Source organism: Puma concolor, chromosome A1, assembly GCF_028749965.1.
Source record: "Puma concolor isolate L17-30 chromosome A1, mPumCon1.1.hap2, whole genome shotgun sequence".
Taxonomy (NCBI): Eukaryota; Metazoa; Chordata; class Mammalia; order Carnivora; family Felidae; genus Puma; species Puma concolor.
Window position 1 is genome coordinate 122,255,457 of NC_141667.1, and position 24,682 is coordinate 122,280,138.

Genomic DNA, 24,682 nt, shown 5'->3' on the forward strand with positions numbered 1-24,682 from the left:
TTCCTAATAGATTAAACAACTACCCACCAAGAAGATCAAGACCTCCACCTCTGTGCTACTTATGACCCAGAGTTAGAAACAGAAAATTTGTTTTTCCTTTCCTCCACCTAAAAAAGTAGAGGTAAAGAGACAGAAAAAGAGATCCAAGAAAAAGAGCACAGGCAGAAGGAGGCTGGTGACAGCATTAATCAACTCTTAGTTCTGATGTTTTTGTTTGTTTTGTCCTGCCTCTTAAGATGTATTTATTTTTGAGACAGATAGAGCACAAGCAGGGAAGGGGCAGAGAGAGAGGGGGACACAAGAGCCTAAGCAGGCTCTGGGCTGAAAGTCCCTATGTGGGACTTGAACTCACAAACCACGAACGAGATCATGACCTGAGCCAAAGTCAGACACTCAACCGAAGGAGTCATTCAGGTGACCCTGATGCTTTTTTTTAACTTTTTTTTTTTTAATGTTTATTTTTTGAGAGAGAGACAGAGTGTGAGCAGGGGAGGGGCAGAGAGAAGGAGACATGGAATCGGAAACAGGCTCCAGGCTCTTAGCTGTCAGCACAGAGCGTGACTCAGGGCTTGAACCCATGAACGGTGAGATCCTGACCTGAGCCAAAGTCGGACACTTAACCGACTGAGCCACCCAGGCACCCTGATACTTGCTTTTTTAACTCCATTTCTTGGGCCACCCAAAAGGAAAACTGGATCACTATCCAATTAGAGCAGTCAGACCTGATTTGTCCAAGGTGAAATCTATAAAACAGAATAAAATCTAAAGACAGCCAAGGGATGCTTGAGGCCATGAACACTCAGAGGCACTTTCAGAACAGGTCAAGTAGTCAAGTTGGGCTCTTTGAAGACATTTGGTATCATTTCCTCAACTTGTAGCAGGGAATTTAGAGGGTTCCAAGTACTAGGAAGAGTGAAACAGGTAAAGGTATAAAGTGGGGAAGGAAGGAACAGCGACTTAAGACTTTAGGTCAGGTGGTGAGAGTACTGGTCTCAGAAGACCTCAAGGAGGAGAAGCAGCACATGACCTTTATGTTAAAGGTCATAATGATCTAAAGCAAAGACACTCCAAAGGAACAGCAATGGAAAATCCTATGGCTGGAAAGCTTAAGCACAGACAGGGAGAAGGACAACAGTCAGAAAAGACACTGACAAGATAGACAGAAGTCGATCATACATAAGCCATGGTCAAGGAGTTAAAATTATATTCTGAATGACAAGGGAAGCCACTGGGAAATTTACGTTAAGACAGACTTGATAAGGTTTAGGTTTTTAAAACTCCAGTCTACCTGCCATATGGGGGAGTAGATCCTACCTCACCAAGCTCACCAAGGCTCTGGGTGGTCATGACTACAAAAGGTAAAAAAAGGTTCTGAAAATAGAAGGGAAAGAATATGATCCAGCAAAGAGTCTCTCCCAGGCGATAGCAACCAGGGTCACCAAGTTGGCCCAGAATATAAATTCATTCAGCACCTCAGAGAAGCATTCTCTGAAGACATAAGCTACCCTTGCCTCCACCCTCCACTATCCATCACTGTCAGTCTCTTTTTATGTGTATCGTGGTGCTTTTATCTCAAAGTATCCTGTCAGTTTGTTTGCTTGTTTAATTTGTCTGCCCTGTAAAATATCAACTGCACAAGAGTAAGAACTTTGTCTTCTTGGGAGCTATGTCCCCAGCACCTGTAACAACGCCCTAGAGCACAGATGGTGTCCACTAAGTATTTGTTGACTGAGCTAATGCAGTCAAAACCACATCTTTACTCCTACTGGAAGGAAACAAAATAGGGGCGCCTGGGTGGCTCAGTCGGTTAAGCGTCCCACTCTTGGTTTTGACTCAGGTCATGGTCTCACGGCTTCTTGAGTTCAAGCCCTGCATTAGGCTCTGTACTGGCAGCGTGGAGCTTGTTTGGGACTCTCTCTCACCCTCACCCTCTCTCTCTCTCTCTCTCGCTCTCGCTCTTTCTGCCCCTCCCCCACTCATACACATGCTCTCAAATAAATTAACTTAAAAATTAAAAAATAAATAAACACGGGCACCAGGGTGGCTCAGTCGGTTAAGTGTCCGACTTTGGCTCAGGTCATGATCTCACAATTTGTGAGTTTGAGCCCCGTGTCAGGCTCTGTGCTGACAGCTCAGAGCCTGGAGCCTGCTTCGGTTTCTATGTCTCCCTCTCTCTCTGTTCCTCCCCCTCTCACACTCTGTCTCTCTCTGAAAAATAAAAAAATATGTAAAAAATAATAAACAAAATACCCTACCAATCTCCAACCCTGGATTCTTTTCTAGGACAACTGGCTCCTTGTGGGTTGCTAGGACTAAAATGATTTCAGAAATTCAACAGATGTAAGGAGAGAGAAGACTTCCCTTGTTCAGAACTGGCCAAGTGTTCAAGTCAGCTGAGAGGCACCAGTGATAGGGTGAAGTGGGGGCAACAAAACTATTAGAGTTGGGAACAGGGCTAACCGATGACCAGAGAATGGAACTCACCGTCTTCCACTTCACACCAATATTTATATAAAAGATAATTTTTCGTTGAGTACTGTAAGACATACTTATGTTATACTGAAGGAAGAACTCCCTGTTAGAAGTTAGCTGTGTGCTCAAGAAACTGATGGCACGCACCCCTGGGTGGTGAGGCTGGAGTTGGGCAGGGAGGGGCCCTCATGTGACGTGTAATTTTTATAATGGCTTCTGACAAGTTAGCATCCCAGTCCTGAAGAAGAATATGGAATGTTGTGATTGACATGTTTAAAACCAAGACATCTGGATTAAGGTCAATATAATACTGGCCAGGGTGCCTGGGTGGCTCAGTCAGTTGAGCATCCAACTTCAGCTCAGGACATGATCTCATGTTTCTTGGGTTCAGGCCCCACATTGGGCTCTGTACTGACAGCGCAGAGCCTGCTTGGGATTCTCGCTGTCTCCCTCTCCTTCTGCCCCTCCTCCGTGCTCCCTCTAAAAATAAATAAACTTTAAATGAAGTGTGTATATATACATATGTATGTATATATACATATATATGTGTGTGTATATATATATATATATATATATATATATATATATATATATATAAAATAGTGGCCAGGGTACAAGACCAGTCTAATTTCTAAAGATAACTAATATAATTCACCCCCAGTGAGAAACCCAGAGACTGTATGCAGAGACAGTGCAAGGACAATTTTTTTTAATTTCTGTATGGGTCCTATCCAACAAAAGGTGAAGATAATTAGTCATTAGAATAGCTGGCTGCTGTGATTTGTGCCAGGAGCTTTTCACACTATCTCATTTAACTCTTAAAATGCTCTCAAGTGAGCACTACTATTCCCATTTTATAAATGAGGAAACAGAAGATTGAAGGGACTAAGCTCAGATTCCATAGTCAGCAGTATACCACCAGTTAAGAGTAAAAGGGTTCCAATCCTGGTTGCAACACTTTTTAGTTGTCTGAATTACTTTCACCTTCCATGCCTCAGTGTTCTGCTCTGTAACTGGGGATAGTAGCACGTATCTCATGACACTGTTGTGAAAGTTCAATGGTGCTAGATACACTATTACTATTATTGTGGTTCAAATAAATTTAACACCATGCTTTCAAGATGTGGGACTCTTCCTTCTGTGGCACTCCAAAAAGACACCTACTCTTTGTCCCCAAGGCTCTGCTCCTCTAGCAAGAGAAGGAAGGGAGCAAGCAGAGAGACAGGAGCTGAATCTTAAAGATATGGAAAAAAACAAAAGAACAACCAATGCAAATTTATCTTACGGGGATAATCATGGCATGTCTGTAACAACAACCATGACAGACTAGTCAACAATCATGAAAAAGAGAGAAAACGCTGTCCAAAAGTAAGAGAATATTTCAAGAAGTCTTTTTTTTTTTAAAATATTTATTGTTGAGAGAGAGAGACACACACACAGAGTGCGAGCGGGGATGGGGCAGAGAGAGAGGGATACACAGAAACTGAAGCAGGCTCCAGGCTCTGAGCTATCAGCACAGAGCCCGATGTGGGGCTCGAACTCACGAACCATGAGGTCATGACCTGAGCTGAAGTCTGACGCTCAACCAACTGAGCCACCCAGGTGCCCCTATTTCAACAAGTCTTGACACAGCAATCCTGGAATATTATGTGGCCACTAAAACAATCTTAGAAAGCAGTTCTAGTGAGTAGTACGGGTTATAAAGCCAAAATGAGGATCTCTAACCAGACTATTGGTATGATTTGCATTTTCCTCTTTTATTCATCTGTAATTTCTACATTTTTGCTAATGAATATGTATCACCTATAATATCAGAAAAAAAGTTTGACTTTCAACTGGTTAATTTTTTTTTTCATGACAAGACTAGGGAATACATGCCTCACAAGAAGGGAAAGGGGCATCCTGGTTTTTTTGCTGTTAATGGCTTTGTGAACTAAGGAGTTGGCTCAAGGGAGGGAGATGTAAACCATGGTATCCAGGTCTCTGCGCAATTTGTCCAAAATACATTATTTCTGGAAATTCTAGACGGAACACCTACAAAGACTCAGGTATCACTCAGTTCTCTGACCTACCCCAAATAGGATTCTAGGTCCCTAATTGGCATTATACATACATAATTATACCTGGAACTGTTCAACTAACCCAAATAACATGTTCTCATTTGGTGTCCCCAAATTTATCTTCTTCAAATCTAAGTCACTGACCTACTTCTGTTAAAGACAATTTTCATAGCACCCTTTACCCCAATGATAAAAATGGGAACTTGAGGCTTTTGTCAGATCCCATTAGACAAGCAGAAAATAAGTACCTAAATGCTGTCCACATGGCTCAACCAGTGAGCAGGGCATTCTGTACCCACCCTGGCTCTGAGTGTGTCCTTTCACCTTTGAAACCTAACACAGGATGTGTATCAGGAAAGAACACCCCAGACAGTGTATTTTTATAAAATGGGACCATTCCCAGTTCATACTTCTTTCTGGTTCTACACATTCACAGTCACCTTAAATCTGATGATCTCTTTAGCTATAATTCCTAAACTCCACATACCATTTTCAGGTCATTCACATTTACAAAAGACTTTGTTTTTCCCATCACCCAGATACGGAGATCAGTCACTTCATTGACCCTTTGGCAAGGCCACCATGAGGATGGAAGAATGGCGGATAATCAAAGAATGAGAGGGAGAAAGAGGAAATGAAAAGGAAGGAAGCAAATGAGAGTGAAAACACAGAGGGTGAAAACATGTTATCTACATTTGGGCTGGAAGATCTTAGAAGACAAGCACTTTGGTAATTAAGAAGCGCAGTACTTCCAGGTTAAAACCTTCAACACCCAAACCATCACTATTTCAGCACATAAGACACCTATTTGTCAATAGCTCCAAAAACGGTTAAACCCGAAAACTCTGCAAATCCAATTATGCCAATCAGAGGAGTATCGGAATTTTTTTTCCCCTCTGTACAAACAAAAGTTCCACTCTTTTGCTCAAAACAATGCACCTACCTACTACTGGGTGTTGGGTTCTTCCTTCCCACTGTCACCGGGAAATTGCCCTCTTCGGGGCAAGATCAGAGCCACGACACATGATGAAAGGACTCCCAAACCAGAGACCTGTACGCGCTCATGAATGAATGTGATTTAGCCCTGCTGCACTAGCAAATCTATTCAAAGCAGAAGAGAGAAAAACTGACTGCCAGATCCAAACATCCTGGCATTGAAATCACAGCATTCCTGGGAGCTGCAAGATGTCTGGACGCACCAAAAGAAAAGGATATGTGGCTGAACAAGATCAAGAACCAAGGCTGACAGGACAGCACCACACTTTAAAATCCTAAGGAAGTGGGTGCCTAAGGCGAGGGGGATGGGAAGGACAGGGGATGATGGCTAAGGAGTACGGCTGGCTGTCTTTGGGGGATGGTGAAATGTTCTAAAATTAATCGTGGAGATGGATGAAAAATTCTGTGAATATACTAAAAGCCATGAACTGTACACTGAGATAAGTGAATTGTGTGGTGTGTGAATTTTATCTCAACAAAGCTGCTTTAAAAAAAAAAAAATCCTAAGAAAGGACCTCCAAGGTCTCCACCCACCACTGCCTAACCCCAATGCTGGCACATTTGGGGAGCTCAGTAATAGGACTGCTTGAGGTGTCACATTAAGAGACATGACTCATCCTTCTCCATCTTAACATTTCACAAGGTTCTCATTTCAGATAACCATCGAAAAACATTTCATTCTTCTTTCTTAAAGAGACTCAGTTGTGCAGATTGAAGGAGAGAGGAGAGATTAGATCCCAACATTCAGAACCCAGACTTGTGGAAACAAGCCAATTTGAAGTTATCCTCAGCTGGTGATCATCTTCATGCTTAACTCTGTGCTGCCCCAAGCACAAAAGCCTCAAGCCCTGTTTTTGTCTTTTCACTGCGGTGTAGTGTGAAGTTATGCTGGCCAGAAGAAGTGGGGGAGATGAGTAGCAAGCCAACGTCATATCCCAAAAGGCACTGAGGCCAAAAGCTCTGGGTTCCACTCCAATTTTCTATGCAGTGGAGCAGAGCTTCCCTGCTGAGGAACTGATTACACGCATGCTGGCTCTGTAAAGAGGAAACAGGATTTCTTTCCAGAAAGAGAACCATCTTGTTGCTCTAAACGGACCTGGCAACATGGTAGCTTGCTGACCCTGCAGGCTGAGCTCAAGGCGACTTCGGTCAGAGGGCCCAGGGACCTCAGCAGGCAAAGCTGTCTGAAGCCTCCAAGGCCAGGCCAGGAAGCCAGAGGCATTGGGGCGCGGCAGGAGCAGGGCAAGGCTGCAGGTGCAGAGGCCTCCATATTGCACACAGCAGGAGTTGTGAGGCTGGTGATCTGCTGAATAAGCAGCCCACGGCAGCATGTATGGCACACATCTCAGTGCACTCGTCAGATAAAAACGCAAGAAAGCCCTGCCTTTAGGAGAGCAGTCCACAGAAGCAGCAAACAAGAGAGTGAAAGCAGCCCTGGGCTCCTCACAGTGAGGCCCAGGGGTCTCACCAGCAGGGCTGTGGTGTGCTCTGTCACCCTCCCCTCTGCTGAGAACCAGCTGAGATCGAAAGAGAGATAAGGAAAAAGCTGTTGCCAGAAATGAGTTGCCCCAAGGGCACACCTTCCAGACCGGAGGGGAAGAGATCAGTGATCTGGGTTTGCACCTCACCCTCCAGAGCCCTCAAGCCAGTCTCCCTCCTAAGCCACCCCAAACTCGAGTCCCCTGGAGCAGTCTAACAGCTCAGCCAGCTCATTATGCTTCCTGAATGTTTTTAAAGAAGAAAATGTGCAACATAATTACAGGCTCTGCCCCAAATGACTTTAACCCCGACAAGAGCGCCCAAGACTCACTGTGGGAAAAAACGTTTGTCCTGTGATTGCCCATGAACATAACGTTTCCTTTCAGGAGCTTCCTCACCTCCCCCCACCCACCAATGCTACAGGAGGGTCCAGACTCACAGGCCAAGCTCATCAAACAACTAGACCCCAGGCATGAAGCCACATGCTGAGACGTTCTGAAGTCACTAGAACTTGTACCCCCCAAACGGTTCCTCGACCTGCCATACTGGCTCCTTCCAGAAACCTGAGAGGTCCCAACGTGACGCCAGCTAGCAAAGCTATGTGCATTAAAAGGGGACAGAGGATTTGAAACAAGGTTTATGTAAAATCTTCTCCTGACCAATTCCAAGGACCCCCTCCATGCAAATCACCTGGGGGCCCTGTGAGGAATGCAGATTTCCAGACCTTACCCTAGAGCTCACATATCAGAATATCCTTGGGAAAGACCAGGAATCCTTCCCTTAGTTAAGGGAATTTTTACACAAATTCATGTTTAAGAACCACCACCTTAGAACAAAAACAGTCTATAGAAAGGTCACCAGTGGCACATGCCAAATGATAGGGCACTTACCATGTGCCAGTTTACTCTGCAAAGCGTGATATAATTCTCTGGTTTACTCCTCACAATATTATAAGGAGGATATCTATCACTCCTGCACATAGGCATTCTGCAGTTTCACTTCCAATGTCAAATCCAAGGGCCTTTGGGCAAGCCCTCACCCAAAGTGGGCAAAAATAAAACACCCTGTCATCAGAGCAAAGATCTCTCTGACCCTCTCCCACCTACCTGTTCTGCTGAATGTTGCTACCCACCGTGATTTTCGCCTCTGCTCTCGTCTTATTCCAAGCCAGTGGTTCTCCGCCTTTCCGGCACATTAGAATCACCTGGGAAGCTTTGAAAATTCCCCATGCTCAGCTAGCAACCCAAACTATATCAGCATCTCCTGGGATGAGTCCTGGATCCTCAGGTGATTTCAATGGGCAGCTAAGGCCGAGAACCACGGCCCGGGTTTCTAATAGCACCTGGTGAGACCCAAACCAGTAACCCACCATCTCTTCTCAGAATATCAGACCTGTGCTTCCCACTGCCTTGTAGGTGCCTCTACCTATATGTTCCATGGGACCAACTTAGTAAGGACAAGCCTTACTTAGCCCCATAGCCCCTATCACACACCACAGTTCTAGAATACAGAGTTCAGCCATACCCCCAGGACCTAACATAGAAACTAGAAACACCCGGACTCCTCCGTCCTTGGTCCACTGTTGACAACGTGTTCTCCTCTTCGCCCACACCAGCATGTCTCCTTGGGAAAATGCCATGGAATTTTGCATTATATTAATCAGCTTGTTTGAATATTCAAATAATGATTACAGAGTGAATCAGATTTTCAGCAAAGTGTTCTCCCTGCCGCTTGCTTTGTATTTTCCCCGGCACAATGCCACCTCCCCTGACACCTGTACCTGGTCTGAGAAGCACGTCCTCACCTCTCCTCCCCTTCCTTCCAGGCACCATGAGCAGATGGTATCCATTTTCTCACACATTTCTGCCTTGGGACAGTGTTAAGCAGAGTAAAGCTCAAATCACTGGTAAAATATGGGAGCATTTTACCAAATGACAAATAATTTTCAATTTAATGATCATGATTTAATAACTATGTGAAGACGTTTTAGAAAAAATATTGCTAACTACATCCAACGTGTCATTTTGGAATGCTATAAAGTTCCCTTTTGAAATGAATGTACTTTTTAATAGACTTTTTCAAAGTAAATAAACAGTGGTAAAGGTGGGGCAAAAAGAACAGAGGTAGTTTTAATTGACTTATCACTAAGAACACTGGCTCCTTGGACTTGATAAGCCTTCACCTGCCTTTTCCGGAGTTCTTGCCTCTTTCCTCCAGGACTTTTTGAACTAATTGTACTGTGGACTGTCTGTGTTTCCTCGGCCTCCTCTCAAGATGCTGAGCACTTGGATGACAGTGATTGTGCCAGCCCCGTCTCAGAAACCCTGCCACCAAGAACATTCCACCCCAACATGAGCTGTGTCACAGGCACTGAAACAGACACCACCCAGGACAGGTGTCACAATCCTATCCTCCAGAGAGAAAAGGGCTGACCAAGGAAGAGGAAACTGCAAGAGAGAAGTCGGATAAAACACTCTGCTCCCTCACCACTCTCCAGAAATTCCATAGCGCAGAGAAGCCTTGCTGACAGACAAGTGCATATACTGGCCCAAAGTCGTGTTCTCCAGTCAAAGGTAGGAGACTATCCTCCTTTAATACCTGCCAAACTTCCTGAATAATCACACACTGCACAAAAGACTGAATGGCACCCTCACTAGTAATGCAAACGAGTTCTCTGGGGCCCTACATTCAAGTGGTTCCTAGTTACAGCTGTGTCTCATTTTAGGAAAAGATTTTGTTGCGGCTTTTAATCCCAGAACCAATGCTACATACAGACTGGGGAGTAAGAAATGGAGAAAACTCTAAGCATTGTTTAATTACAGAGACTACTTAGTAATAAACTAGTCAGTTTCCTTCCTACTCTAAACTCATGATTTATAAAATTCAGTTCACTCAGAACTTTCCAGAAACACTCCTGTGGAATCTTTATCAAAATGAAAACTGTACATACCCTTTGGCCCAGCAGCTCCATTTGTAGGATTTGTCCTACAGATCTACTCACTCATGTGCCTGTGAACGTACCAAGATGTTCTGGTAATAGTAAAATGTTGGAAATCATCTAAACATCCATCATTAGGGAGCTGGTTAAAGAAACTGTTATCTGTACTCCATTCAATGGAGCACAATGTAATGCTAAAAATGAGTAGCTCTATATGTATCAATGTACAATAAGATCTAAAATATATTAAGACTGTGCAATATGCAAATATATGCAAAACAGTGCATATGGCATGCTCCAGAAAAATATATAAATATGTATTTTCTGGCACATGCATACATTTTATCTGAAAAAATCGCAAGACATGGTAAAATGTTGCCTCCAGGAGAAGCACTTGACATCAGAAGGCAAGAGGAATTGGAGGGACATTGGAATTCTTCTCTGCCCTTTTGAACGATGTACCATTTATAGGTATTACCTAAACTTTTTTCTTAATTTTAGTTTTCATTTTTTTGAATTTACATCCAAATTAGTTAGCATATAGTGCAACAATGATTTCAGGAGTAGATTCCTTAGTGCCCCTTACCCATTTAGCCCATCCCCCCTCCCACAACCCCTCCAGTGACCCTCAGTTTGTTCTCCATATTTATGAGTCTCTTCTGTTTTGTCCCCCTCCCTGTTTTTATATTGTTTTTGTTTTCCTTCCCTTATATTCATGTTATGTCTCTTCAAGTCCTCATATGAGTGAAGTCATATGATTTTTGTTTCTCTAATTTCACTTAGCTTAATACCCTCCAGTTCCATCCATATAGTTGCAAATGGCAAGATTTCATTCTTTTGGATTGCCGAGTTATACTCCGTTGTATATATATACCACATCTTCTTTATCCATTCATCCATCGATGGACATGTGGGCTCTTTCCATACTTTGGCTATTGTGGATAGTGCTGCTATAAACATGGGGGAGTGCATGTGTCCCTTCAAAACAGCACACCTGTATCCCTTGGATAAATGCCTAGTAGTGCAATTGCTGGGTCAAAGGGTAGTTCTATTTTTAGTTTTTTTGAGGAACCTCCATACCGTTTTCCAGAGTGGCTGCACCAGCTTGCATTCCCATTAGATAAACTTTTTTAAAAGAAACACAGATATGAATTAAAGTAAAAATGCCCTTTTAATTTTATTTGCTGAACTGATAATCATTTTCTCCTCTTGTCCCACAAATGTAATAATGAGATACTCAGTGAGGGCTCAGTTTAGGTTTTAGCCCTATCTGCTTGACTGTCTCCATGGCACAGAAAATCCCTCAAGCTAACTCAATCTGCCTGGAAATCTATCTAAAGTCTCACAGGAGGAGCCAGTTCAGAGATTCAAAGTGTTCAAATTAGCCTAGAGTAAACATAAAAGCACATCTGACAGCAAGATCAGATGAGCTTTGAAATTTACCTGTGATGTCTTTACAACCATGTAAAATGGAGTTTATTTTGGCGTTTCTTTTGTGGCAGCAGCAGGAGTCAAAGTGCAGCTACTGGCTTGGCCCAGAGAAGCCAGCTGGTTAACAAGGTTTAGTCCAGAATTCCCAAGCTCCTAAAACCTTTGTCCATCTGGTAAAAAACACACACACACACACACACACACACACACACACACACACACACACACACACACACACACACACACACACCACTCTAACCTCAGGAATCTCCTCTTTCTAAATATAGCAGGCAACTGCCGGGTCTCCAAGCTCACACGCTGAAGCATTCTGTGCCTTCCAACCAAGGTGAAATGAGCCAGATGTAAACACGCCGTGACAGCTTCTGGCCCACATTGCCAAGCTGTTTTCCCTAATATTTCCTCTATTTCTCCACTCTGGGTTTCTACACAAATGTGTAAATCCCTGTGACTCAAATTTGTAAACATTCCTCTGGCCACTAATGCTGTTTTTCTCACCCTAACAAATGTGATTTCCTTCTTGGTCTCCGAAATTTGAGGTTGGAATAGCCTATTAGATATGGGCAAAGCCCCACCCCGTCTCCCATTTTATTCCTAAGAACCTGGAGCTTAGAAAACACAATGGATGGGTCCAAAGCTAATTAGGACACAGCCAATTAATTGTAATCTCTGTCTCCCCCCCTCCCCCCCACCCCCCCCCCACACACACAAATACACACACACCAGATTTTTTTTTCACAGGCTGTGGTTCTTTTAGAATTCATATCAGTGCCTAACAGAAAGGCCTGTTTTTTTTAAGGATGCTTGCCATTTAAGCAAAAGGTTAAGCTTCAGAAACATAATCTAACACACTCAAATGAGCAAGAGACAAATACAAACTGACTATACAGATGCAAAGGACCTAAACAATAGATGTCAAAGGGCTTATAAAACTTGGAGGCTGGCAACAATTCCATATTGAGGAACCTTCCAGGAATGTTCAAGGATCCTGGAAATCCTTTATCCCATGGAAATGTTAGAACGTACCCACAAAGGTACGTGTGCATATGATCCCTGCAGCACTTTCTCTAATAGTGAAAAACTTAGACAATCCAAATTATCTTTCAAGAGGAGACAAGGTAAATAAGCCATGGTGTATCCACATAGCAGAATTCTCTGCAGATATTAAAAAGAATATACTATGTACAGGTACTGACATGGAAGAGGTCTAAGTCATAGTATTAACCAGAAAAGCAAAACACAGAATAATTTATATAGTATAATCCCATTTATGGGGAAAAAAATACACATACAAAAAAGAAGAAAAAAAAGCGTATCAAACAGTTGACAGTTGGTTGTCAGGAAAGTGGGTTCTTTACATTTCCATATTCTTTGATGCTATTAAGACAATGTATTCGTGAACTATCTGTGTAATTTTTTTCACCTTTGTACTATAAGATTAGGTCATTCATTCACATGGTTAACTTCCACCCCAAATCTCATCATCCCCAAGTCATCTTTACTTCAGAAAATAGCACCATCATTCACGTAACTGCTAAAGCCAGAACATTTGAATCATTCTTGACTTCACTGTTTAAGAACCTTCACTGTTTAAGAATCAAACAGCAAATCCTGTGGGCTCTATGCGATTCTTGCCCCACTGTATCTATTCTACACACGGTGGCCCCCAGGATCTCCCAAAAACACAAGTAGGATCACATCACAACCTCCTATGGCTTCCAGTTACTGTTAGAATAAAACCCAAAATTCGTTTTGGGACTCAAGACAAGGCCTGGCTCCTGGACTCTCCCCCTGTTCATTTGCCATCATTGTTTGCCAACCACACTGGCCTCCCTGCGGGTCCTCAACACACCATGCACTTTCCCACCTTGTGACTTGTGCACCTGTTACTGCCACCCTAAAAGCCATTACTCTAGGTCTTGAAGGACATGTTAAGAGCGGAGCAGGACTCCATATTTGTTGAATAAAAGTCTTCCTTTGACAGCAAAAAATGTATCATTTGATATTCACTGGGTTATAATTTTAAAAATCAAAACTAAGGTCAGTCATAAATTTAAATCTGGGGGCACCTGGGTGGTTCAGTCGGTTAAGTCTCTGACTCTTAATCTCAGCTGAGGTCTTGATCTCAGGGTCATGAGTTTAAGCCCCATATTGGCTCCGTACTGGGTGTGAAGACTACTTAAAAAAAGAAAAAAAATGAGGGGCACCTGAGTGGCTCAGTTGAGCATCTGCCTCTTGATTTTCACTCAAGTCATGATCCCAGTGTCACCGGATGAGACTCGCATTGAGCTGAGCCTAGTAGAACCTGGTTGAGATTCTCTCCCTCTGCTCCTCTTCCCCGTTCATGCACGTTCTCTCGTTCTCTCTCTCTCTCTCTCTCTCTCTCAAATAACATTTTAAAAAATTGTGTAAAAAAAAAGAAAAAGAAAAAAGAAATTTAAATCTAGAAAAAGCAGGTTGTTGGCTTCATATTGGTATCTCTCCCTTGCGTAGCTTTTTAAAATGCAGCGTCCTTGGGGTGCCTGGGTGCCTCAGTAGGTTAAGCGTCCGACTTCAGCTCAGGTCATGATCTTCACGGTTTGTGAGTTCAAGCCCCATGTCGGGCTCTGTGCTGACAGCCTGAAGCCTGCTTCAGATTCAGTGCCTCCCTTTCTCTCTGCCCCTCCCTCCCCTGCTTGCACTCTCTCTCTCTCTCAAAACTAAACATTAAAAAAAATCTTTCTAAATGCAATGGCCTTGATGAGATAACAAAGTCACCTTCATGAGTCCCTTTCTCCAACAGCTCAGTGGTGATCCCTGTTCCTCCCTGACCCATTCTCATTTCATCAGTTCATGGGGTTTGTGATCATTAGCTTATATTGACCAGAATTAGGAAGTCCAGCCTGAGGCCTCTGCCCAGAGGGACGCTAACTAGCCTTATAAAAGCCGAAACCAGAAATTCAGCCTCCAAAGAACCACCATCCTAAGCCCTGGGATCCTGAAACTGATCACTCAAATGCATCTGAGGTTAAAGCAAATGGAAGCAAAAAGTCCCCAAATGAGGCTAAATGAAGAAAATATACTGAGCACTGTCCACTTAATCATCAAGTTTTATGGGACAAAATAAAGGGAAAAATCTAAGACATAAGACAGTGCCCAACAAAAATATCTACATAGACATCTCAGCAAAGAAAATGCACCACTGGTCAATAAGCACATGGAAATACGCTCAACATCATTAGTCATCAGGAAAATGAAAATTAAAACCAGGATTAACCACTTCACACCCACTAGGAAGGCTGCAATCAGAAAGACAGACAATAACAAGTATTGGTGATAATGCAGACAAGCTGAAACCTTTGTACAAAGCCAATGGGAATTTAAAAGGATGCTTCTGCTGTGGAAAACACTTTGGCAGGTTTTTAAAAATTAAATATAAGTTTACCATACAACTTAGCAGTTCTGCTTTCAGATAAGAAATGAAATAAGAAATGAAAACATATGTCCACACAAAGACATGTCCACAAATGTTCACTGCAAGCATTTTTCATAAGAGCCAAAAATGAAAACCCAAATGTCTATCAAATGGTGAATGGATCAAGAAAATACGATTCACACATGGAATACTCTTCAACAATAAAAAGGAACAAACCAACACATGCCACAACACAGATTAATCTAAAAACACTATACTAACTGAAAGAAGCTGGATACAAAAGACCATATAATGTATGATTCAATTTAGCTTTTTCATAGACAACAAATCTATAAGGGGTAGAAAAAAGTAGATTAGCGGTTGTCTGAGGCTTGAGGTGAGACTAAAGAGTGCCAATTGGAGGTGAAAGAAATGTTCTAAAACTGGAATGGGGTGATGGTTGCATAATTCTGCAAACTAACTACAAATGAATTGTACACTTAAAACTGGTGAATTTTATACTTCAATAAAGCTCTTAAAACAACTCCCCAAAACATGCTGCCTTGAAACAAATGGCTACTTTAAAAGGAATAACCATAGGGGGGCCTGGTGGCTCAGTCAGTTAAACGTCCGACATCGGCTCAGGTCATGATCTCATGGTTTGTGAGTTCAAGCCCCCGCATCCAGCTCTGTGTTGACAGCTCGGAGCCTGGAGCCTGCTTCCGATTCTGTGTCTCCCCTTCTCTCTGCCCCTCCCCTGCTCGTGCTCTGTTTCTCAATAATAAATAAACATAAATATATAACATTCATGAGAGGCATTTGTAAACGGATAGGTCAATTCCTAACTTCTAGTGATCAATCCATGGGGGGGGAAAAATGGAGAGGAGAAAAAAAGTTTTTTTAAGATTTTAAAGGAGAAAGAATAGTCTTTCTTCATGATAGTTGTGGATAATCATAGCCCAACAAATAAGATATTCAGCCATAAAAACGAATGAAATTCGGACACATGCTACAACATGGATGAACTCTGAAGATATTAAGCTAAGAGAAATAAACCAGGCACAAATGGTCAAGTACAGTATTATTCCACTAATATGAAGTACTCAGAGTAGTCAACCTCATGAAAAAAAAGCAGAACAGACGTTACCAGGTATTGAGGGAAGGGGAGAATGAGCAGTTAGTGTTTAATGGCTACATAGTTTCAGTTTGGGAAAACAAAAAAATTCTGCAAAGTGATAGCACTGATAGTTACACAACATTGAGAACGCACTTAATACCAATGAACTGTACACCTACAAAAGGTTAAAGTGGTAAATTTTGTGTTATGTTTCTTTTATCACACACACACACACACACACACACACACACACACACGGAACAATACTCAACAAACTCAACAATAAGAAAACTCAACCCAATTTATTTTTTTTTAATTTTTTTTTAATGTTTTTATTTATTTTTGAGACAGAGAGAGGCAGAGCATGAGCAGGGGAGGGGCAGAGAGAGAGGGAGACAGAATCGGAAGCAGGCTCCAGGCTCTGCGCTGTCAGCACAGAGCCCGACACAGGGCTCGAGCTCACAGACTGTGAGATCATAACCTGAGCCGAAGCCGGATGCTTAACCGACTGAGCCACCCAGGCGCCCCAACAACCCAATTTAAAAATGAACAAAAGATCAGAAGAGACACCTCACCAAAGAAGATACACAGCTGGAAAATAAACATATGAAAAGATACACAACATAATGTCATTAAGAAAATATAGATTTAAAAAACAGTGAGACACCACTACAGGCCTGTTATAATGGCTAAATCCAAAGCACACTCTGCCTTGTCAGTAGGGAGCCTGATGCAGGGCTTGAACCCAGGAACCATGAGATCATGACCTGAGGTGAAGTGGGATGCTAAACCAACTGAGCCCCCCAGGCGCCCCTGACAGCGCCAAATTCTGACGAGGATGTAGAGCAACAAGAACACTCATTCTTTACTCACAGGAAGGCAAAATGGCGCCACACTTTGGAAAACAGTTGGGCAGTTTCTTACAAAACTGGAATACTTGATCCGCCAGTTGTGTTCCTTGATATTTACTCAAATGAGTTAAAAGCCTATGTCCACACATGAACCTTCAGACAAATGTTTGTATCAGCTTTATTCCTAACAGCCAAAACTGGGAAGCAACCAAGATGCCCTTCAATAAATAAGTGGATACATTCATATGGTACATCCAAAGGAGTATTTGCCAGTGATAAAAAGAAATGAGCTATTAAGCCACAAAAAGACATGAAGGAATTTTAAATGCATATTGCTAAATGAAAGAAGTCAATCTGAAAGGCTAACCACCCTAAGATTCCAGCCACCAGCATATAACACTCTGGAAAAGGCAAAACTAGGGAAATAGTAAAAGAGAACAGTCACTGCCAAGAACAGGGGCACAGGAATGAATAAGTGGAGCACGGGGGATTTTTAGGGCAGTGAAACTATTCTGCATGATACTGCAATGGGCAATACAAGTTATTTAACATTTGTCAAAACCCAGAGAATGTACAATGCAAAGAATGGACCCTGATGTAAACTTTGGATTTTAGTGAATAACCCTATCACCACACTAATGCAAGGTGTCAATGACAGGGGAAATTGAGAGGAATAGGTATGAAGGGCTGGTATGAGAACTCCCTATACTTTCCACTCAGCTGTTCTGTAAACGTAAAACTGCCCTAAAAATATTGTCTTATTAATCATAAAATGAAGGGAAGAGACGTCAGACCTCTGTCAGTAGGTTGAGGACTACAGTTTAAATGCAATTTATTCAATCCAATAAAGATAATGGATTAAAGTAGAAGAATTTTTTTCTTTTTTTGAGAGAGAGAGAGATAGCACACGTAAGCAGAGGTGGAGGAGAGGGAGACAGAGAATTCCAAGCATGTTCCATGCCCAGCGCAAAGTCCAACTCAGTCTCAGGACTATGAGATCATGACCTGAGCCAAAATCAAAAGTCAGGTGCTTAACCAACTGAGCCACCCAGGCGCCCCATAAGGAACTTTTAAGTTAATGTTACATAAAAACTACAAAATCTTGTTTGGACTTAATTTACTGTTGTTTATGTTTGTATGACTAATATTCCAAATGTCAGCATTACAAATTACCACCATTTATAAATAATTTGCAAATGCCTCTTTCTTCCCTTTAATTTGCAAGGTGCTAAAGCAAAGCAAAGGAACTGGGAAAATGTTTTTGCTACTTAACTCCATACCCATTTGTCTTATTAGGATTTTGTAAGTAATATAATTACTCCTCAACACAGGAGACTGGTAATGAACATTCTTTGGGAAGCCATTCAAGAGGGCTCATCTCACTACTACAAAAAGCCTATGACAAATCCTAAAGAACTACAAAAGTGTGATATGATTTAAACCACCAACTCTTTAAAAAAATAATGAATTCAAAAAGAAAAAATAATAAAGCATGCAACACTTCATGTTGACTTTTTTCACTCTTGTTTAAATAAGCATTGAGAATAAACCATTTTTCTTATCAAATCAGACCCAGGAATAGGTTTCTGGCCTTCCTGTTTGATGTTTTATTATCAGCTAAAAGAGAATCACTTCCAATTATAAAATAAATAAATCATGTGATATACAGCACATTGACTACTGTTCATAGTGGCATAGAGTATGTTTGTAAGTTGCTAAGAAAGTACATCTAAAAGTTCTCATCACACACAAAAAATTCTATAACTGTATGGTGACAGATGTTAACTAGATTTATTGTTGTGATCCTGCACAACATACACAAATACAGAGTCCTGTTGTACACCTGAAACTAATACAAAGTTATATATCAATTATAGCACAATTTACATTTTTTTAATTAAAAAATAAATTAATGTGGGGCGCCTGGGTGGCTCAGTCAGTTAGGTGTCCGACGTTGGCTCAGGTCATGATCTCGCAGTTTGTGAGTTCGAGCCCCGCGTCGGGCTCTGTGCTGACAGCTCAGAGCCTGGAGACTGCTTTGGATTCTATGTCTCCCTCTCTCTCTGCCCCTCTCCTGCTCACACTGTTTCTCTCTCTCTCAAAAATAAACATTAAAAAAATGTTTTAAATAATAAAATAATACTATAAAAGTATACATTTTTTTTAAAAATTATTTTTAAAAAGAATCACTGATAACCACTCATTGATACCAAAGATAAACTCTAGCACTTTATAAAAGCAAGAGACACCCAGACTCCCATCATTTCCCTTCTAGCCTATAATGGTTCTTTAATCCTATGATGGAAACACAAAACTTCAAAGCACAATACAAAATATTAGCTATTCATTGCTACCCAGGTTTCAGAGTCTGAAAAAACAACAGACACAATACTTTCACTTAATCTAGCATGTGCCACATGCTTCTCCTTTCTAGGGTCTAGATCTATGAAGAATTTGCATCTTCAGTACTAATATGGTTACTGAAAACACTCAAGGGTCATATTCAAGAGAGTCCACTGCCTGCAGTCCATTGCTAGGTTCAAAACCTGGTTGTATAACTTACTAGCTATGTAACCTTAGACAAGTTGCCCCAAGTCTAAAATACAGAAAAATAAGAATATTCACTCACAGAATGGTGGTAAGGACTAATGAGACTAATGTGGACACAGCATAGGGCCAGGCACTTGGTAAATGCTCAAGAAACAAAAACACATCATCCCAAAAGTTTTCATAAATACTACAGACTCGAAATATACATTTACTTCATTTTGTTAGAAAGAAAGAAAGAAAGAAAGAAAGAAAGAAAGAAAGAAAGAAAGAGAAAAAGAAAGAAAGAAAAAAGTGTCACCCAGCAGGTAAGACCCCAGAGTAAGGCTTTATGTAGTATCACACATGCTGCCCCAACTTGACTGAAAGTTCACAGAAGGAACGGGCTAGATTCCTAGTTTTATTTTGGTCTCCTCTGTGTCCATCACAGTACCAGGAACTAGAACTAATCCATTCCCCACTCATGAGTTTGAAACACAAAGGAGCACACGTGGGTTCCTCCCAGCCCTGGGAAACAGTTCCATCTTTGGGATATGACCTCTACTTAAATGCCCCTGAAGAAGAGTAGCATATAGATTCCAAGTTCCCCCACCTGAAAGTCCAATGAAAAACTCTGTTCCTAAAGTTGGTCACTACCACCTAGGACGAAACTATTAAAATTGCACATGTGATGTTCAGAATAGACAAATCTATAAAGACTGAAAATACTTTAGTGGTTGACAGGGGCTGGGGACAGGGGTAGCAGGGAGCTGGGAGAAAATGGGGAACAATGGTTAATGGGAATGAGATTTCTTTGTGGGGATGACTGCACAATTCTGTGAATGTAGTAAAAACCAGTGAACTGGATTCTGTAAGTGGGTGAACTATACAGTAAGGTAAATTATACCTTAAAAAAGTTGATACCTTAACATCTGAATTTTTGCCCCACCCCTCCCATCTTAGATTATCAGAACAAGGGTATTCATTATATCTCATTAAGCAGAAGCCAAATTTATAGCCATAAGTCCACACAACCCAACTCTCAAGATGGAAAGACACAGTTCCTGAAAACCCACATCACTCCTTAAAACCAATAGCCGAATTCACTCTCATTTCTATGAAACCATGTTTGGTTTGCCACTGGGTCCATGACACCCACTAAGAAGTCCAATGCATTCTGCAAGCTTTTCCTGCAAGACAAGAGAGAGAGGCAGCCAGCCCAGCCACTGAGGGGAGATGTTAAGCTAGCCGGAAGGTTGAAAATTTAAGTTACCAGAATGTTATTAGGAACAGAAAGAATGTTGGGAGGCTTACTACTATTTTTTTTTTTTACTTGTGGAACTTTTTTGGCATAACCACAACATTATGCAAAGAGGATTGCCAGGACTCTTCCCACTGTAACCAGTGGTTAACACATACACAACTGTGTAAGTTATCAACAAGTGGCATGAAGAAGGCATATTGCTTAACTCCCTGCACCCAAACCAAAAAATGTCCCTCTGCTCTTAGTAACGTTTGCTCTGAGTCTTGACAACCCCGAATGCTGGAAGATGATTACAGCCACCAACAAGTGAGCAGTGCTATGCACCGGGCTCTAAGCTAAGTGCTTTCTTTATAAGCACTGAATCATTTGATCCTCACAACACTAGAAGGTCAGGGTGGCTACTGCACAGGAGGAGCTCAGTCAGGCTCAGTGACTTGCCCAAAGTCAACCAGTAAGTGAGTGGGTTAAGATTCGAACCTAGGAAATCCTAAAACTTAAATCTGCAACTTCGTTTCCAGCTACTATGGTCTCTACAGAAAGAAAGCCTTGAACATACAAATTCCTCCCAACTGAGACACTGATTCATCAGGGTAAGAAAAGAGTCCTGAACACAACAGAAGCACCCACAGGAAAGACCTAGACAAATAGGTGAGATCTAGGTCCTTTAGGTGAAAATAGGTCCTTTTTCAGGACAGAAAAAGCTGACTGTCACCAAGGTAGGTCCCAAATTATTTTATTGCTTATCTTCTATGTATCCAGATCAGAGGCTTGGACTCCAGGGAAAAATTTCAAGGGGGTTATTTGTTTATCAGATTCTCAAGGGGATTCAAAAGACAACAGACCTAGACAACAGTTCTGCTTGGGGGTTAAGTTAAGCACAGGCAACTCTGGAATCAGACAACTTGGGTTCAAATACATTCAAATGCTGTGTCACCTTGAGCAGGTGACCGACCTCTCTGACCTTCAGTTTCTTCATAAATAAAATGTTAAGTAGTAACAACAATAATCTAGCTGAACTTTAGCAATCCCAAGAGGCCCGTTTTATTGCCTCAGGTTAACACACAAAAGAAATCTAAACCCAGAGTTCTGTGAATACTAATTATAAAATAAAACCATAAAATTTTATAGTTGGAAGAGGCTATAAATCATCTAAACTAGTGTTATTTATATAATTGTCTATTTTTTTCTGTGTAATTAGTTTTAAAAATACCGGCTTTACATTTTCAGTAGTAAGAAGGATGAACAGAAGAAAAATAATACACAAACACTATGACAGTAACATATACTGTATAAGCTCCTAATGATAATGGAATGCCTCAAATCTGGGAAACAGTGATCAACTCTACCCTTTCCACTTAAGAGGTCACATGACCTATTCAACTAATAGTAGCAGTTGAAGAGTATAGTTAAGTACAGCTGGATATACAGGGATTAGAACATTTAGTTCCTCGCTAGTCTTTCTCCCAAGTTACAGGTCTGCTCTATTCCATTAGACAACTTAAATAACTCTTAAACCCTATTACTGCATTATTCCCTCCTACCCAAAGAATTCTGACCCCTGCCAAAGAAATAGTAGCAGGCAAATAAACTGCCAGTCACACAAATGCACCCTACTCATACTCAAGGCAGACATACAAATGCAATTCCAAATACTCGCAGGCTTGGTCTAGGAGATCCATTCTGGGTGAGCAGGATGGGGAAGGATTAAGAGCTCTGTATTAGCAGGAACTCCAACTCTGGCTCAGACCATGCAGGGGTTCAAAACCAGGTCCCACTGATAACAGCTGTGTGGCACTGGACTAAAGATTCACCAAGCTTGTTTTCTCATTTGTAAAATAAGTAACAGACAATTCACTGGCGAGGAATCAGTCTCCGTAGCCACAGGGCAGCAAAATATTCACTGCTACATAGTCAGGGTCCAGGGCAGTAACCAGCACACTGCAGGCACTGTGTATATTTACTGAAATAAGCAGATGCCCAATTAAAGCCATTACTACCTACCTCTACATTTTTAGAAGCATCAGGGTCACAAAATGACATCTCAGGCACTTGACTTCTGTTAAGTCTCCTTTAAAGAGGCCTGGGAACAATTCTCACAGGTGGGACCCCACTCTGCCAATGTAACCTTTCTTAGCTGAAAAACCTCACCTATTAAGATACCCATCACAAAGACAGAAAAAGAAAAGCCAAAGACAGTTCAGTTCCACTATCTTCCTTCGTGTCATTCCCGGTTCTCAAAACTAAAAGATGAACCCAACTATTTTTAAATGGGTAGAACTGTGAAGGCACCAAAAAGGACCGCCCAATCCAAGAAGCCCATCCCTAGAACGCTCTCATTTGGCCAGGAGAAACTCTGGCTCTGCAAAAGTCAAGGGACAATCACACACAGAATGCAAATTTCAGTGCCCCCCTACCAAAAGGAAATAAGCAAAAATAGTTTTACGAAAGGTTCCAGAATCTTTCAGGACGAGTTTAAACCTCTCCTTTCTGAGTGAGGACGTTGGACATTTCCTCCAAAATCCTGGAGTTTTCAAGGATAATGGGAGAGGTAGAAAGGAGAACGAGGGAGCGGGAGAGGGAGACAGTCAGGATATGCTCGTTCTATTTTTAAACCCTCGCCCACAGTTTAGAGTAAAGGAACACTCTGATGCTGTACTCCCACCCCTGTCACCTTCTGCTAAACACAAGAATCCGAACCTGCACACGTACACGGCCCTGGATTACTGGCTGCCAACACTCCCCAGAACCGTGAGCTAAGCAGCCCTTCCACCCAGCCCTTCTCTGGCACCGCCGGTGCCTTTCGGAGAAACGGGCGGCCCGGAGACAGCGAAGCAATCACCAGCCGCCTTCTCCTGAGGGGAGGCAGCGCCCCCTTGGCAGGGCACGTTCCAGTTCCCTGGCTGGGTACCCAGGGGTGAGCAAGTGTTCCCCCACGGGAGCCGCAGTGGTGGACGCGATGGGGTTTCCCGACGGGGTGCGGCGCGCCGGGCACTGGCGTCCCAGTCCCGGGACACCTGTGTGCCGCGCACACCCAGCCGCGGTGCCCCGCGAGCACCACTCGCCCTCGGTCACCTCCCGGCCATCCCAGAAAGCCAACGGCTGGGCGGCGGGTCTCCTTCCTCATCGACTCGCCCATCTTACGTCCCCGTCTCGCCCCACTGCAAGCACCTACACCCGTCCCTCAGTGACCCCGGGGCGGAACGGCAGCCGGCGCGCGGGTGCCCAGGGCCGAGAGCCGCCCGACGGCCCTCCCGCCTCAGGGCCCCGTCCCCGCCGGACTCGGGACACTCACTCTTAAGCGCGCTGATGAGTGACTTCCCGTCCTTGATGAGCTCCTTGATGAATTTGTTGGTCTTGTCCAGCTCCGCTTCGTGCGACTTGAGCGTCTCTCTGAAGTGCGGGCTGTCGAGGCAGCAGTCGCTGAATTCGAGCGCGGGGAGCCCCATAGTGGCCGAGTCGCCCAGCCGGGGGGCGCGCCTCCCCCGGCGCCCCGGAGGCCCGCAGCCCCAAGCACGCGCGCGGCGGGACCCCGGCCGGGACCCCCGACGCCCGCCGGCTCCACAGGTGTGGCGTCGGCTCGCCCTCCGCGCGGTGTCCGCCGGCACGCAAGACTCCTGACCCGCGCGGGGACCCAGCGGAGGGGCGGCTGCTCCCGCGGCGCGCAACGGAGTGGTGGGCGGGCAGGAAGCGCAGCGGCGGACCCGCGGCGGTGCCGGGAAACGAGAAGCAGGCGAGCGAGTGCGGCCGCCGCCTCCCCGCCTCCTTCGCCAGTTCGCTCTCCAGCAGCCTCGAGCGCCCTCTCACAGCAGCCTCGGCCGCCCCACCGGCGTCCGGGCCGCTCGAACCTGCTAGCGATGACCTAATCTCAGCCGGACCAATCAACGTGCCCGTCTCAGCCCGACCCCCCCTGCCTCCCGGGGACACCCGGCCATTCCGCGGCTTTGACCCAATCAGCGGGGCCTAGAGGCGGGGCCTCGGGCGGGGGGCGGGGCCCACGCCACCGCCTAGGTCCGCAACACAAGCTCCGCCTTCTCCCGCCGGCGCTGTGTTGCAGACCCGGAGCCCAAGGGGTGATTGCTGCGGTGCACGGGCCCCTGCCACTCCTGTTCGTGGCGACTTGCCGCGGCCCGGGTCCG

The 24,682-nt window shown here is 43.5% G+C and overlaps 1 protein-coding gene across 1 annotated transcript in view; it reads right to left on the reverse strand.

The window, feature by feature from the left end:
- ARHGAP26 (Rho GTPase activating protein 26) overlaps nt 1-24,371 on the reverse strand; it is a 432,059-nt gene extending 407,688 nt beyond the window's left edge. Inside the window, exon 1 of the mRNA XM_086716387.1 lies at nt 23,839-24,371. Within this exon, the coding sequence (XP_086572513.1) occupies nt 23,839-23,992 (154 nt within the window). The 5' untranslated portion in view covers nt 23,993-24,371. The remainder of the gene's footprint in view (nt 1-23,838) is intronic.
- Nucleotides 24,372-24,682: the final 311 nt, after the last annotated feature.